Source organism: Corythoichthys intestinalis, chromosome 14, assembly GCF_030265065.1.
Source record: "Corythoichthys intestinalis isolate RoL2023-P3 chromosome 14, ASM3026506v1, whole genome shotgun sequence".
Taxonomy (NCBI): domain Eukaryota; kingdom Metazoa; phylum Chordata; class Actinopteri; order Syngnathiformes; family Syngnathidae; genus Corythoichthys; species Corythoichthys intestinalis.
In genome coordinates, this window is record NC_080408.1 from 25,700,544 (window position 1) to 25,717,214 (window position 16,671).

A 16,671-nucleotide genomic window follows, 5' to 3' on the forward strand; every position below is an offset into this window, starting at 1 on the left:
GCACACATGCTGAGGGCTGCTACACTGCTGCTCCTCGCACTCTCCATCTTCGTCTCTCTCCAGGCCTCCGTGTCTTTTCTCGCTCTCTTTATCTCTCATTCCATCGCCTCGCTTCCCTCTTTTGGTATTAAGTAGAGGGCTGAGGGGATGAGATAGACCAGGGTAGATTGTGAGGACACCTCCCAGTTTGCTCCAAAAACAGATTCCCTTCTCAGACTACACACATCAATTTCCTCTTCTTTCTTCAATCCAAAACACCAGGAGACCTTTTAAAGTTACTCAAAGGCGGTGATACTTTGGTCTTCTGGATTTCGACCTACTGAAGGGTGTGTGCGCTCATGAAGCCTAAGCTCTTTTTTGAGTGTTTCCATGTGTCCATGCCCCCATGCTGCCTCAAACCTGGCATCCATGGGGTACTTTGCTCATTAGGTGTTGACTTGAGTTACTTGTCAACTGTTGCCCACTCAACCTGATCACAGAGACAGTCCTGTGGCGCACACCTATATGAAGAAAAGGCGAGGCAGTCAAAAACTGTGTGTATCGCACAGTAAACCCAATATGACACACTGAGTGTGAGCTACCGTGTGGTTTGTGAATAGAAAGAGAGATAAGTATGTAATGGACTAAAGAGAAGGTGAATATAATGGTGGCATGAAAAAAGTATATTTTTGAACTGTGGCTAGAAAAAGTGGACAGTTCATTCCGCATCTCAGTAATGCTATCAAAAACAGCAAAACATTAAAATAATCAATAAAAATATCTTTTGGCATGAAAATGTCTCTTTTCTTTACTGGGAACACATATACAATATTGGGGATATGGTCCAGGGATAGGGCTCTCTTTACGCCACCCCATAGATTTTCCATTGGTTTCAGGTCAAAATCTTGGTTTAGACCACCATGCCAGAAATTTTCAGTTAATTGCAACCTCAAAGGTTAATGTGTCTCGTGGTACTGGTCGATCTACAGCTTGTTTGGATATGTCAATTTCCCTTTTGGAAAGAGCAAAGTCGAGTCAGCTTCACATTTGGCATTAAAATACTTTTTTAAAATGCCTACTTACATAGCCACCTACCTACCCAACTACCTACCTATATAGATATTGTACATACCGTAAATATATGATGGTAAATTAGTAATTCTAATGACATCATTAAAAAGAATTTTAAAAATTGCACAATTGGTTCATGAGTTACAGTACACCATTGCAACAATAAAACATTTATTAACTACAACTTAACCACAACTCATGTGTAAAATAGCAATCACTGTGAGTATTTGGATAGAAAAAAAGGTAATATTCCTGCATTTCTTGTTTCAGGTATGGTGACTGTTTTGATAATTTCATATTTTCTCCACTTGTTAACCATGTTGACGATCTGGACTTTAGTAAAGACAAACTGCATTATTTCTAGTCTTCTCTAAGCTGATACCTTTCGAAATTATTTCACCTCCTTGTTAGCAATTGTATGACTATGTGTTATTTGTTTAGTGATTTATTTTTTAAGACCTGTCAAGCCATCACTCATGTTGTTTTTGGTGGGTGGGTGTACACTCTTTTCGGATCAATTCCTCCGTTACTTGTAGTAGGTTAACATTTCAAATTTGTCAGGTATATTGTAAGGAATCTAGGGATGTATACACATCGATCCTCAAAACCAGATTGATTAATTGCAAACTTATTAGTTAGCCAGTAGAGAGCAGGCGCGAATCCTCAGGTCACAGCCTTCAGTCTGTAGTAGCACATTAATGCTGTTTTTTTAGGATACAATAAAGATAATATATGTATGAGTTGGTATGGACTTATAACATATAGCAGCCAACAATCTATAGCACAGGTATTTGCATTTAATCCATTTTTCTGTGACATTATTAGGAGCCACAGTAATACTGTAGAAAGAACATATGGATATTGTTTTATTTTTTTTTTTAATCATTTCCCCAAAAGTCATAGCAAGTCAGATTTAAACCCAAAATGTCAATCTTGGTTGAAATTTATTACAAATACCCAGACAAGGTAAAAGATCAGAGTTTTGCCATCTGATATTATTTGATAGTGTGTGTGTGTGCAGCTGTCAGATAAAATAGTGCACATCTGATCCAATGATCTGAAAAAGAAGGGTTCACAGCGCAGAATCCCAAATGTCACCATGTGCATAAATACAAACATTTCTTATTGGGAATGACATTAAACTAAAAAGACATTTTAAAAGCTCTGCAGGGCTTGGTGGGATTGCCATTCAACCCAATTGGAAATTAAGGAGGCTTTAAAGCACTCAATCAATATTTAACATTTTATATGAAAATAACAGCCTGAAATTCTAATCTTGTAAATGTTGATAAAAGTCAATGAACAAAAGCAATGTATATTGCATGGATTGTCAAGATGGAAAATAGAATATTGGGACTGTGTTGCTGAGTGGTACCACTTAATACTATTAATCTTGGTGCACCCCCCTTATAACCCACACTCACAACTCCATTGCCTCGTGTGTTGAAGTGCTCTGTGTCCTCTAAAAAGTATGGTTCTTGACTGTAGCCATTTTCTGTAAAAGAGGTAAAGGCGAAAGAGAAAGTACTGACCCCTCCCTCGCAGCAATTTTCTCCTCATCAGCTTGTGATACTTCATTAACTTTGTGGGGTAATTTCCTCAATCAAAGCAGGCTTTTTTAAGACTCGTTTTTCAACCATCCATCCAACCTGTGCTCCTTTCGGGCCTCTTGTGAAGACTAGTTTCAAAAGACCCTTTAGAAGATTTGGTGGTATATTAAGTTTGAAGCAGTAGCCTACAATTACTATTCTAACTCAAAGCCTTGCAAACATTAAAGACCTGGAGTGCGGTATACTGATGCTGCAGAGCCATGCAGAAGCCAAGGAATTAATAACCACTGCTGTTAATGCAGTTGCTGCTTAAGCATGTGAAGTGTGAGCCAATGCTGCCCTCCTCAGCAAAAGCGTTGACACTGTAAGGATGACTCACGGTTGGTATGCTACATTGTAGTAAAATTTTGACTCATGCCGTTTTATAGAATCCGAATTCCTGTCAACGGCAACACAAAATAGAAAGCTCTCGTAATGCAAAAAAAAAAAAAAAAAAAAATACAGGGATATGGAGTTACCTAGGCCTACATATATATTTGTGAGTGCGGTTTATAAGGGGGTGCACCATATATGTGCATATAATTTTAATGGTTTACTTCTCACCAGAATTTAAATGTGCCACAATTGTAAATGTTCCCAATCTTGGTACATGGTATGACCCAAATTCAATATTAGTCATGTGAATGGATCGGAAGGATGGGCAATGCCCCAATTTGAACACACAAAAGCTGAAATTTCTCCAGCCCTACCCCTTAGTCTAATATAAATTGAAAGATGTACAAGTCCATTCAGGTAATCTTAACATTTGTGTTCAATACTTGTTCAAGTGACCCCTAAAATATGTTTTAGTCCAGCATCTATTCATGGACAAGTGGCACTCTTTAATCATTTATGAAAAGTCAAATTTAAATGGATAGGATAACTCGTGATTGAGGTGTGCAGATTTTTGCCAACTGGGGACTGTCCAACAATTGGCAGAAGCACAGGCATGCATATAATTTTTTTAGCGTTGAATAAGCCATTTTACATTCCATTGGCGTGACATCTAAAGTTATGCATTATTAAAAAAATAAAAGTACCGGTGTTCGGCCATTCCTTACTACGCGGCGAAACGTCCTACACAATCCTCAGGGCGCTTGCGCATGCATCCACACGCATGCGCACATCGGTTAGAAGCGGCGAGTACTCACCATTTTTGTTTAGTTATTTAGGACCTTTTCACTGCCTCAAAGACTTTTTGCATGTATTACCCTCTCATACTTTTAACCATTGTGTTTGTGTTAGCTTTGAACCAGTTGACCACATTAGTCACGTAGCGTATTTAAACTGTCATTATTTTATATAACTACATTTAAGTATTTTCTGCAGGCATTTTTTTAGTACGTTATTCCTATATGCATCTAAACAAAACAAGTTTAGAGCGCACGGTAGTACTTTAGGTGTCAAATTCGACCAATGTAGGACGTTTCGCCGATGTAGGATATTTTGGCAGAACACCGGTACATGACATACCCCTTCAAAAGTCATCGCTTACTATACATTGAGTCTTTGCAGAGTTATGAGGATGGGATCAGAACCCCGCACGTTATACAATCATAGTACCCCCGCCCCAAATAAAATCAGCATACGGCATTTGGTTGAAATAATTTATTTGGAAAGAAGCACATGTTATACCAATGGTAGCGAAACACTGAGCAGTACCGTTACTTTGTAAATTACTGCCAAGACTTGAGAAGATAAGCCACTGGGTGGCGTCAGTATACATTGTGGGGAAATGAGACGCTTGGAGCAGCCCAGGTTCTTTACTGACAGGTGTTGAATGTGCAAAGTTTCTCCAGATCTGTTAGGAAAAAAATAAAGCATGTTTTTAAAATCTAGCAAAAAGATTCAGTCTATGTTCAGCCCAATTTAAAGCACCTGGAGTGCTGTCGGTGCACTGCCTTAGTGAGGTCATGGTATCCATATAATCTTGTCCCAAGAAGTCTTTATAGTCAAATCCACTTGGCACCTCTTGGAGACATTTGGTGGAGTCTTTAAAAAGGAGGTTGTTTGACTGGGACTGAAACATCGCAAAACTGGCATCGCTGCCCCCTCTGCCGAACCTGACCTAGAAACCAAAAGGGAGCGTTGTCATGCTCATAAAAATCAGAATTTTGAGAAGCCTCATTTTCCCTTAATTTGCACCATTTCCAAAGAGTTAAACTTCAGCAAATAGTGCAAGGCCAAGTACAGCCAAGAGTCATTCTTACCTGCTGTGTCCGAAGATTTCTGACAACATAATCACGAGTCTCTGGACGGGTCACCACAGCATGTGCTGGCGTGGCAGCCAGGTGGCAAGACTCAAAATCTGTGATCGGCACAGGACTACTCCGTTTGGGGCAAATCAGTTTGTAGTCACTGCTTAAGATGTTTGTGGCCCATGCAGGACCCTTTCCTACAACAGAAAGCACATATAACACCATCTTGCGCGTGCATGGGGGCGGGGTAAGTAGTTACCATTGCTGTTTTCTTCAACAGTTGTGTGTTTAATGAAGGCAACATCACCAGCACCCTCAACAAGACATCTGAAAAGAGGTAAAGAGCTCAATCTAGCCCTTCTAAACCATTATGCCATGTTTTTGCAAAAGATTTTACAAAAGTAGTCTTTGACAGTTATTAGATTTTGGCTATACAATTTTCTCAAACTGAATTTGACTAATGGAGCACGGGTTAATATGCTCAAAAAATTTTTAGTTGATCAGACTGTACCTAAAGGCCCCAGCATAGCCGTAATATTTCTCTTCTGAATTGGGTTGGCACTTTGCCTCGTCGTTCACAGTTCCATCACTCCCTGCACACTGGAAACAGAACGGCGAGTTGGCTGGAGCTCCAGGGGCGCAGCCACTGCTGAAGAATTTGGCTGTGTAAAAGGGAACAAGGCATAATGATTGACAAGTAAATGCCATTTGTACAGTGAGTTTAAAAAAAAAAAAAAAAAACTACCCATTAAACAGGGCATTTTAGCATAAATGTAGTGATGTAAAGATTTCCATTCACATCATTTCAAAGGCTTGACAAATCCACATGAAGGCCTTTATTGGGCAAAGGATCCATATTTGCATCCAACAAAAAAATCTGCAAAATTCTTGGCAAGCACTTGTGTGAAGACATTCAAATGCTTCCATTTTGTTCTTGTGGTGAAATCTTTGGAACATTATCGTTTACAACTTAATTTCTAAAAAGCCGTCTGTGTAAATGTTGAACATATTATAAATGGATAGTGAAACACCCTGCACATGTAGCGATCACACTTATCGTTCTTACTCTGCACAAAACATTTTTACCAAATTTTCTATGGTGTGGCAGACCTAGGTTCTACCCAAAGCAGAAAAGAGCATGGGATGCTATCTGTATTAACTGTCCAACACAACCTTGCCCAAAAACTAAATTGATACAGTACCCATTGAGTACTTACTGAAGTTGCAGTCACCAGTCTGTTTATAGATTTTACCCATGGGGACATTCCAGCCTGCATTTCTGCCATAGCCTGTGTGGCAGGACCTCCTCCCTCTCAGGTTTGCCCAGGAAATGCCAGAATCCTTCTTGACCACCGCCACAGCATAGTAGGAAGATGCTAAAGCTACACAGATTTTTCATTGAAAAATCAGCAATTAACACCCGATAAAAACAGTTTCTGAAATGAACACAATTGCATGTGCCCAGTGAATGAAGCTGTACTGTAGTTTACCTCGAGTCAGAGAGCCTGATGGACAAATAGTACACAAAAAAAAAAAAAAAATAAAAAATAACTCACAACTTACCTCCAGACGTGTTGCACTTTGCTGTTGAGGGAAAATTGAGAACAATGTAACCCAGGTATACTAATCATTAAATTGTTCCTCAATAAAATTAGTACCTTCATCATACTGCTCCACCATTGCTGGAACAAGACCGCACTGCCCGGCAATGTAGATCTCTCCTCCATCCACTGCCATTGCATCCGCTTCCTTACTCTGAAGTAGTTGGGGGGGGGGGGGGGGGTGGAATAATCTGAATGCCTGTACAACTTTGGATTTGTATCATACACTTAGAAAATCACCCATTTGTCAGGAACAGTTACTTTAACCCTTTAACACCTAAGCCTATTTTGGCCAAATTTGCATGCCTTTGATGTTGCCTTTATATTTCAAAAGAAAAAAAAAAAAAAAAAAACCTTCACAATGGCCAAGTTGGGTCCCTTTTTTTTCAGGACACCTTGAACTTAATGTCCAAACTTGTTTTCACTGACCAATTTTAATCCACATTTTGGACCCCAAAAGAAAAAAAAAAAAAAAAATGTTTTTCTTCTTCAAAATTTGTAATGTTGATGTCCCACTGACAACCAAACATGCTTGACCAGCCGTTTTGAAGATTGATAATATTTATTTAACTTGTTAAAATAAACATTCAATAAAAAAAATAAAATAAAATAATAATAATAATAATAAGATTGAATATTATGTTTGACAATTTAACACAAACAGCAGGTATGGTCATGGGCGTTTTTGGCCTTTACACATACTATGGTCAAAACTGGTTTTATAAAGGTGCAAAATCGTGGGGGGAAAAGTATATATATCATCCAACACAAAAAAGGGTTGGGAGGATATCTCTGAAGTTAGGTATTGTACCCATCACCGTAAAAGGTATATAGTATGTACATTCAATTAAGCTTCTCGAACACACATCTATACAAAAATTGAAAATATTCAGTTAAAATATAACATTGAAAAAAAGTTTTCAAAAATATTGACAAGTAGTTCAATATTTTCAGGCATGCGACAATAGCTTTTTTTGCGCACTCAATAAAGTTTGTTTTTGAACAGGTCACTGAGCTGAGTCACATACGTCACACAGCCTACTCTGCCGTTTGCGCGCTGCTGTCACTTCTACTCGCCGAGACGCCGACTAACCCGAGGAAAACAATGAAAAATACAGCTCATCCTATTCCTTGAGTTAATGAAACTATGCATTAGCTTGCGCTAAATTTAGTTTGATTCATTCTGCACATTTCAAAGTCGCTCGCTAAATCCAACCGGCCGTTGCTTGCTTTGCGTGTCCTTTTCCTTAGTTGGCGCCTTGCTCGTCAATTTATTAAAAATGTTCACATTAAGTTAGTCATTCTTGACATCACAACGGCTCTTGGGATTTGTTGTCTTTTGTGCTTTCGGTTTTGAAAAAAAAAAGAATGGAAATATGGAGATAGACGCATGGTCCATGCAGCGTTTTAATGCATATGTATGAGAGCAACTAAAACTCAAATGACATCATCTCCCGTTTTACTTTGTTGATTGACTTCAAATAAAAACTGGTGTGGACATCCACTTCCGTACTTTCAAATGAGAGCAACCAGGGGCACGTGGGTGACGTAATTACAGCGTTACGATGCTTCAAAGATTATATGCGTAAACGTGTCGCATCCGACAAGTTCGGTGTTAAAGAGTTAAATACTTGATCAACTCCTATTTTTGGCGATTTGTACAGAAACATGATTGGCACTATACGTTTCTGATTGGCTCTTGTACACTTCCATGTGTGAGCCTTGGAATTTAACCATTGAAGATCTGAAAAGTTGGATTCCTAAAAAAGCTTCACATTAGCCAGCCAAATGGAAGCATGGAAATACTGGTTCAAGCAGTGAGCCAATACAAATTAATTTCTTAGAAATTTTCAGCCAATTGTTTCAGTAAAGCAAGCTTCTCTCAACCAAGCTTTTCTCAAAGTGTCAACAGACAGCCCTAAATCAGTTTATAAATCTCACCATGATCTTCTTCATGCACTCTTCCACAGTAGATGCATTCTGGCACATAATTTTGTTTTCACCAGCCATCATACTTCTGATTCTCCACATGTCACATTTCTTCATCTCACTTGGGCCCACGGCACACCATGTAATGGCGTTTGATCCGGCTGCAGTGATCTCTGAGTTGAAGTCAAGCAAAATTGTTCCAGTGTTCACCTGGGTTGTGAAGATAGTACTTGTTACCTTTGTTCAAGGAGCGTATGACACTCATATAGCCAGCACCCAAATACAAGAAGGAGTTCATGTTTGAAGGCAGTTTAACCAGCTTTTCAGTAGTGTCTGTGAACATTAGATTTTTTGCAGGTGCGTATGCTTTGGAGGAAAAAAGGTCAAAGTCCTAGGTTCAGGGAAAAAAAAATAGCTTAAAAGTTGTATACAATTACAAACATTCCACATTCAGTTAGTGTGCACTCACATGTACTGCCGAGAGACTTTTCCTGATTAATTTGGCCAGTTCAGGTTCTTTGCGGGTGACCACTGCATGAGCAGGTACCCTGGCCAGATGGCATTCTTTGTAGTCCTCAATACGCGCTCTTGTGTTGTCAGGGCACAGAAGCTCATACTTCACCTTCTCTTTGTCTGAAAGTTTTTAAATTTAAACAAATTAAATAGTAATTGCTATATCGACGTGAAAGTATATCACCTGGTACAGTAAGATGATTGACAAAAGCTACATCACCAGCATCTTCTACCAGGCACCTTAAAGGGGGAGAATAATATCCACATCAAGATGGTAGGCTAGGTGGAAAGGTAGACAGTTACTACTTACTGAAAGGCACCATCATAGCCATAGAATGGTTCATTGTGGGACCGTGAACAGTCACCCTTGCAGCTTTTACACAGTTGAGAGTCCTTTTCTGCCCCGGGGGCGCAGCTCGATGAGAAAAAGTCACCTACCACTGCAAAAATGGACAATTCTTTGTAGATACCAGCTCAAATTAGATTTAAAAACTTAAAACTCACGCACCTTTCTCAATAGTTCGCTTATCACTGCCACCCCACTTCAATATACCCAATTTTAGGAGGGTTCCAATTGGCATATTCCAGCCAGCGGATTTTCCCAGGCCAGTGTGACAGGATCTCTTCCCAGCTAGGTCTCTGATGCCGAAGCCAGAGCCCTTCTTAACCACAGCGACTGCGTAGTAGCAGCCTTCCGATGCTGAGCAGATTACAATGATTTTTGCAATAGCAAAGATTGACATTTTGCTCTACGTGCAGATTTAAAAACCTATTAGTGCAGATTTTGAGCCAGGTACCATCCACTGACAAATCTGAAAAGGTCCCATGCTCAGGTGCCTTCAAGATTCATCGCACAGTGAGAACCACTCAAATTATTCAATTGTGAAATTTTTCCTACTCAAAACAGCTCATGAGCAGTTTTTGACCCCCCCCACAGATTTTGCATTGAGAAGGCTCAAAATGTGTAGCTGTAATAGGGTTTTGTGACAATCTGCTAATTTCATTCAACGATCATAAAAATTAAGAATTTTATCAGTTGACAATTTAAGTTTCTTACAGTTGCCATAGTGCTCTGCAATTATGGGTTGCAATTTTTTGTTCTCCAGTCCAGCAGTGTAGAGGTCTCCTCCATCCAATGTGATTGCATCTGCTGTACCATTCTGTTGGAAGAACAGGAAAAAGTTAGACAATAAGGAGATTAAATTTGACCACTGTTCAGCCAACAAATCAACTTCCTTGCAAAGTTGAGTTTCCCCAGCCCTGAAATGACTATTTTAAGCCAAAGGCAACTAGTGTAAAAGCAGGGATCATTTACAGAAATACCTACTTGAATGGCATCGATGCACTCCATCGAGCTATATTTCATCACACAGGAAAAGACCGGCGCCTTGGAAGCCAGGTCTGAGCACTTCTTGAACTCTTTATCAGACTTTGTACACCACCTCACAAATCCCATGGGGGCCGACAACACCGCAGCAGCTATCGCAAAAAGAATTGAGCATTCAAGTGTGGCAAGCCATGAGATTTTATTCCAATTCACACTTTTAGGCTCTGTCCTCACTTATGATTGAAAAGAAAATATTTGAAACTCACTAGTAACGGGCCAATATTAAAGCAGTTGAGAACTTGTAAAAGCCTATATTAAAATTGTTAATGTGAATAAATTCGCACAAAAGTTGTCAGCAGCAACCTTGAACAACGAATACTTATATACAAACAAGGCCGTTTTTATCGGGCAGACAAGGCATATAAACGGAGGAGACTACTGTAAACTGGCTTTCCATTTGTTATCTATTGCGGTTTACCCAGGTGGCCGAGCAGCAGCAGCAACAGATGCTTCATCGTGAACAGCCCTTGGTTCAGCAGATTGCTCAGATGACGATTGTGATGCTAGACTGGGAATGATACAGGTAGATGTCCATTTGACCAGGTTTAACTGGGCATATGCATGTCTTTGCACAGCCATTTAATGACAGAATAAAACAAGCTACCATAGTTTTGTAATCATGAATACTTATCCCAAAATTGACAGCATAACCGCATACATTTAGTGAATGCAAATGTGAAAAAGATTTTTGTATAGTGATGAAAGCATAAGTAACTTTACAAACAACAGCATGCCAATTGCCAAACCACATTTTCTGGTACTGTTATCTACATAACAAGGACTAAATTAACATTAATGGACTTTTTTTCCCAGTTGAGGAGAGACACTGTAGCCAACTAGAAAGCCTCTTGCCTCGGTATCAATGAGGGGGGGGGGGACAAAGTCAAACAAATACCAACGAAGGTCTAGCATGTTTGTCTGGCAATGATGAATGAGCTTTGGGCAAAATAAGTCAAATTTTGGTAAAGAATCATAAAATTAACTCACCTAACTACCTACCTTTACACCAGGTTGACAAGGAGAGAAGAGAGGAATTCACGTTATAAAGAAATTCTTTATATTTTGTCTCCACCTGAGTGCTAATTGGCCTCAGGTGCTGCAAGAAGTGGGTTTGATGAGGAAAATGGCGCTCCTAGTGGCGGTCAGTGGAACAGAATGTGTTCCATCGAGGTTGCATATCACAGAGGGTGAGTTGAGAAATATCTGAATTCCTATTTTTCAACAGCCCAAAATATAAATGTTAAATTTCTTAAACATTTAAATTTAATTCATTTAGGCAACAGCCCATTTTGTATCTGCATTACCTTGCTGACATGATCGATTACATGGCGAATGTTTGTATTTTGCATTTTTTATGCAGTCAGTTGTAACATTTTTTGTTAAATATTGCATACAGCCATACTATATAGCTATATTGTATCATTGGTATTAATTTACTGGATAATTCAATACAGTTTTTTTTTTCTTTCGAATTTGATCGATTCGATAAATTGACTGCATGCAATGTTAAAAAAATACAGGAAAAAAATTCTGTATTCCTTTGTCTCCAAACAGCTTTTAACTTGTCATCTTACTAATAGATTACTATGGTAGATTACTGTATTTTATTGTAAAAGTGTATCCAAATTGGGCGGGGTAGTTGGAGTGGGTAAAGGACCTGATTACGCAGGACCCAAACCAACCCTTATATATATTATATATATATATAATGTATGGCGGAAAACACTCAGGTGACTTGAAGTTCCGCTCTGAGACCCGCAATTTGGCCCAATTTCAAATTGTCCTATATGCATGTGTGATACATCATACATCACTGGAAAGCTTAAAATCTCAATTTTCTGGGGGAAGAAAAATTTTGACCAGGAGGGCATTTTTAAAGAATTTTTGTTAAAACAGCAAAACCCTAACTGGAGGTGAGAGCACGCAAGAGCATAATTAAAGACGCCATGATTTTAACGAGATATAATCGCATACTTACATCTTCTCGATCCAAAAACTCCATGTAGCATGTATCATTGAGTGTCCAGACACAGCTGTGAAAGGCAACAGCTGGATTTTTGGGGGGATTTTATGGGTGAAACATGGTAATATAACAAGGGTCGCGATGCAGAAATCGCAGACGTCAAGGAGTGGTCAAGATTTTCATTTTCATATATTTAAACTAATAAGAGGTTGTTGTTTTTTTTTTATGTTTCTTTGTTTAGATAGATTATTTATCATCTAAAATATAGGGGAAATGCGACACTGACGAAAAAAATACAATCAAGCGATAGTTATGAGGTAGATATCCGTGACTTTTTTACAGATGCCAATTTTGTCATTGTGACGTAATTTCTTTAAAAGTTCAAAGGATGCAAGTGTAAAACGGACAAATTAAAAATAGTTCGGAGACTTATTCCGCCATGAATCTGCTATTGCAGCATAGGCCTATAGACCTATTGTTCTATCACACACAGCAGTTTATTTTAAAGAGGGGTGCAAGAGCAGAAACTGCTTTTTCAGCCCTGTGTTTTCCAACATATATATACTGGACTGTCTCAGGAAATTAGAATACACAATATTCTAATTTTTTGAGACAGTCCTGTGTATATATACAGGACTGTCTCAGGAAATTAGAATACACAATATTCTAATTTCCTGAGACAGTCACAATACACAATATTCTAATTTCCTGAGACAGTCAGGAAATTAGAATATTGTGTATTCTAATTTCCTGAGACAGTCCTGTATATATACACAGGACTGTCTCAAAAAATTAGAATATTGTGTATTCTAATTTCCTGAGACAGTCCAGTATACTGTATATAATTGTTATAGATTCAATGTGGATTTGAAATCACTGTTGTAATCATTGTCTTATACACGTGATTAGATTTAGAGTATCTTCCTCAGGAGAAATGTTTAAATCTCTTTTAAGATTACCTTTACACTCTGGCCTTTAGTTGAAATTGCATGTTCACTGTCACTTTCCTTTTTGCCCAATCGTGGTTAGGAGTAGACTTCGGCGACCAAAGTACTGTCTTGACTCTGCGCCCACTGGCCAAGCCAAGATTGCAAATATAATTCCTTGGCATCATTGTTGTGGTGAATCCTTCATAAGATCGTGAGGAAGGGCCACTCACCTGAGAATTTACCTGTGGCACATCATCTCTTCTGATGGACTCTCATGTAGTTTAGATACGGTGCTATTGAACCATTCATAGTGCAAAACGTTGCCATTTCGGCACACATTGCAACCTGGTCCATGCCTGGTCATGCTGAGAGGCATCCAAAATCTGTTATCTCTTCTCATGGTTATTATAAATTGTTCGTATTTGGAGTTTTTCTCCCCCAATCCTTTTGGGGGTTTAGATCAGGGGATGTTATTTCTTGTCTTGGGTGGGCAAGTAATCCCTTTGAGATATTGGTATGACTAAGGGATATACAAATAAATGACTGAATTACTTTAAAAGTAAATAAATGAAACACATGATTCAGTATATCAGTATGTGTGCAGTGTATCTATTCATTTTACTCTTGGAATTCAACCGCAAATGATTGACAAGAAAATAAGTAAATGGCAGACTGAAATTATTTGGTACAAACTACAGCACAAGTATGGTTGAGATGTTTAATTAGCAATTGGATTCATTGAAGGCACATTAGTTAAGGACAAGACATTTGTGGAAAACACAGTGGATATAAAAAATCACTTAAATTGTGTACATAATCTTGTTTTACCTTTGCAGTATATCCATCTTAAATCACATAAATATCTTCTAGAAGGAACAAATCAATAGGCTTTGAATTTCCAATTTGACAAAGACGTCTGCATGTATGTGTTGTTTGTATTCTGTTCTTACTCTAAAGTTCAATTTACAACTCTTTAGTAAAAGGTTTTTTGAACAAACGAATGTAAATTCTAATTACATTACATATATTCTAATCTTCATTAGTTAGGTTTGACAAAAAAACTAACTTATGCATCACATATTAAACAAATGTTAAATACAATTTGTTAATTTTATTCCATTTTATCCAGTGTGAATCGACAACCTAGTTTGCGTTATTTAAAAGTATATGTCTATAATTTAAAAAAAAAAAAAAAAAAAAAAAAAAAAAAAGGTCGAAATGGGTTGAAAATTACTGCAAGTCGATACATCAATTGAATAGTGACACATGTACATGTCTGATTAACTCGAACACAAATTCTGGATAATTTTGCTGGGCGCTCAGTCTCCAGCTTAAAAAGGACGACTTTCATCAAGAAATGAAAATACCTAGCTTTCCTTCAATTTTTAAAACGTATCCCCCTGGGCCCTGACATGATAAATACGATATCAACCTATTGTCCGATATACAGTATAGAATGGCCGAAGATTTTGTTTTTCACAACACAATAAATTACGCCTCATTAACATTCATTTTTGCTGTCTTGTTCGCACTGCCTCAGCATGCGAGCTAGCTCTCAGGGAGGTGGGACTCAAGCACATACACAGAAAGTGAAGAGAATAAAGGTATAAGTTCATATTTTTGCATTTATCTGGTCCAAATGACTGCAGGACCAATATTGATTGATACCATTTAATTAATACATTAAATGATGAAGGTTATTATCAGTCTAATTTCTCATGACATTCAAGTGTTTGTGATGATTAGTTTATACAATTTAATATTATGCCAGCAGGCTAAAAAAAATGTTTTTTTGCAGTAGTTCCTAGTAAAATCTATCGACATTTTTTATTTATTTATTTTTTAAAATCGTGACAGCTCACTGTTGCACAGAAAAACCATCCCGGCATAAACCATACATTCAGATCCTCCTTTCAGGAGGGTCCTGAAGGAGGATTACTCTCTTAGCAGCCGAATAGGTCAGCTTGAAAAAAAAAAAAAATTTAAAAACATGGCCACAACTCAGTTATTATTCATTTTTACATGCTTCACTGATCCTGAACCCGGTGCCTAGTTTTTGCGTGTGCTCCTTTTGTGTCCTTCATACAAGTAATAAGGAAATTGCGGCACTTGCGTGGATACTGCTCTGGATATTCCCGTAGATGACTCACATGGCCGCTCGAGACAAAATCGTGACTGTCCACTCGAACTCCTTTAAACTTCAGTGTGTCTGCAAATACTCTTACGTCTCTTGGCCTGATCACCTGATCAGCACTGGAGTACAGGAAGAAGTGAGGCCAGGCAGGTGGCTCCTCTTGCACTGCGTCATAGTGATTCTTATGCACGTACTTTGTCAAGGGGTACAGAACAACTCGCAACAGGAAAACAGTCACCGCAAAGAGTGTAAGAAGGACATACTTCAGAAGAGGACTTATTTTAGGCCCCAAAGTGGCTGCCAGAGCCCTGACTGCTCCAAGTACATTTCCACTACCAGGAGCACTGTCCACAATGGCCCCAATTACACACAGGGAACTGAACTGTTTGTCCTTGTGCAAGAGCTCTACAATATATCTGTACAACATGAAACCACCGTTACTGAATATGTGGAAGAAAATAGGGCTCTGTTCCACCTCATAATCATAGAGGATCTCCAGCAACTTCAGGGCTGTACATCGAAGTTCTTTATATCCAAATGACTCGGAGATGAATACTGTCTTGAGAGGAGCTGTGTAGCGGATAGTGACACATCCCTATATTAGGAATAAGACAGAAAATTAAGGATGTAAATTATTTGTGAAATATACAAATAGATCAAACAAATAAAACTTTAACCTGGTCGGTGTAGATGGAGCTGTACTTGGTGAGGTGTTTGTCTTTGCAGCCTGCCCATCCCAACAATATCACAACAGGCTCTTTTGTACCCTGCCAGTGCGTCTCTGGGAAGGGGGGGGGGGAAGAAAGAAAAAAAAAATACTCCGTGATGGGATCACATCGCTTATCGACACCACGACGATGACGTAGTCAGGCAAATTGTAATTTCAGGCGATTAGGAAAATTAGCAAAACAACTAGGCAATCTCGATGGCATGACTAAGACAGTAAAGCAAGAGTAGGTTACTGTAAAATGAACGACGCTCACCGGTGGTCTCTTCATGTGGAAACACAATGTTGTAGTCGATTCCTTCATTTTCCATTTTAGTGTTCAGATGTCGTTTATTTTATTTGATTGTAATATTTCATTACAAAAAGAACCGTTTATTAAGCTATACGAGTATCACTGTAAACATATGGTAAAATGCAGTCTACGACTCTGATCCGGGGACTGCATTAATGTGCAAGGGATACTCAAACCGGAAGTTTTCTTCTTCTTTAGTGCGTCTAAGGGCAAACCTAAAAAATATAATGCTGCTCCCTCGTGGACAGAGGGCGTTTTGTTTGATGGACTCGGTTAACGGAAGTCTAATGTATATGGCGGAAAACACAGACAAGACTGAAAAAGCAGATTCTGCTCTTGCACTCCTTTATTTATTTATT

General features: G+C 38.6%; 2 protein-coding genes across 3 annotated transcripts; both read right to left on the minus strand.

The window, feature by feature from the left end:
• Positions 1-4,238: 4,238 nt before the first annotated feature.
• Positions 4,239-11,335, minus strand: LOC130929755 (serotransferrin-like). 2 transcript variants are annotated; one of them, XM_057857219.1, is made up of 18 exons: positions 11,267-11,335; positions 10,686-10,775; positions 10,208-10,359; positions 9,938-10,040; positions 9,389-9,580; positions 9,191-9,320; positions 9,065-9,120; positions 8,837-9,000; positions 8,605-8,758; positions 8,380-8,540; positions 6,496-6,592; positions 6,401-6,421; positions 6,055-6,219; positions 5,349-5,499; positions 5,097-5,164; positions 4,850-5,034; positions 4,518-4,707; positions 4,239-4,440 (listed from the first exon to the last, which is right to left on the minus strand). In XM_057857219.1, the coding sequence occupies exons 2-18, from the start codon at positions 10,720-10,722 to the stop codon at positions 4,403-4,405; spliced, it is 2,064 nt and encodes a 687-aa protein (XP_057713202.1). In that variant the 5' UTR covers positions 10,723-10,775; positions 11,267-11,335; the 3' UTR covers positions 4,239-4,402. The 2 variants fall into 2 exon arrangements, with proteins under 2 accessions (XP_057713202.1, XP_057713201.1); XM_057857218.1 differs by having other exon boundaries at positions 11,255-11,317.
• A 2,541-nt stretch (positions 11,336-13,876) lies between these two features.
• Positions 13,877-16,482, minus strand: tmem53 (transmembrane protein 53). The gene is made up of 3 exons (XM_057857714.1): positions 16,277-16,482; positions 15,971-16,074; positions 13,877-15,888 (listed from the first exon to the last, which is right to left on the minus strand). Exons 1-3 carry the CDS (start codon positions 16,329-16,331, stop codon positions 15,187-15,189), a joined length of 861 nt encoding a protein of 286 aa, XP_057713697.1. The 5' UTR covers positions 16,332-16,482; the 3' UTR covers positions 13,877-15,186.
• Between the last annotated feature and the right edge of the window lie 189 nt (positions 16,483-16,671).

What these genes read in the sequence shown, in the direction of transcription:
- tmem53 (XM_057857714.1), bottom strand. Translation starts at nt 16,331, where the DNA reads ATGGAAAATGAAGGAATCGACTACAACATTGTGTTTCCACATGAAGAG. An exon ending in TCCACATGAAGAGACCACCG is followed by an intron (nt 16,075 to 16,276) that starts GTGAGCGTCGTT and finishes CCCCCTTCCCAG; the next exon opens with AGACGCACTGGCAGGGTACA. An exon ending in GCTCCATCTACACCGACCAG is followed by an intron (nt 15,889 to 15,970) that starts GTTAAAGTTTTA and finishes TTCCTAATATAG; the next exon opens with GGATGTGTCACTATCCGCTA.
- LOC130929755 (XM_057857219.1), bottom strand. Translation starts at nt 10,722, where the DNA reads ATGAAGCATCTGTTGCTGCTGCTGCTCGGCCACCTGG. An exon ending in GGCTATGATGGTGCCTTTCA is followed by an intron (nt 9,121 to 9,190) that starts GTAAGTAGTAAC and finishes TCCCCCTTTAAG; the next exon opens with GTGCCTGGTAGAAGATGCTG. An exon ending in GAAATCTTCGGACACAGCAG is followed by an intron (nt 4,708 to 4,849) that starts GTAAGAATGACT and finishes TTTGGTTTCTAG; the next exon opens with GTCAGGTTCGGCAGAGGGGG.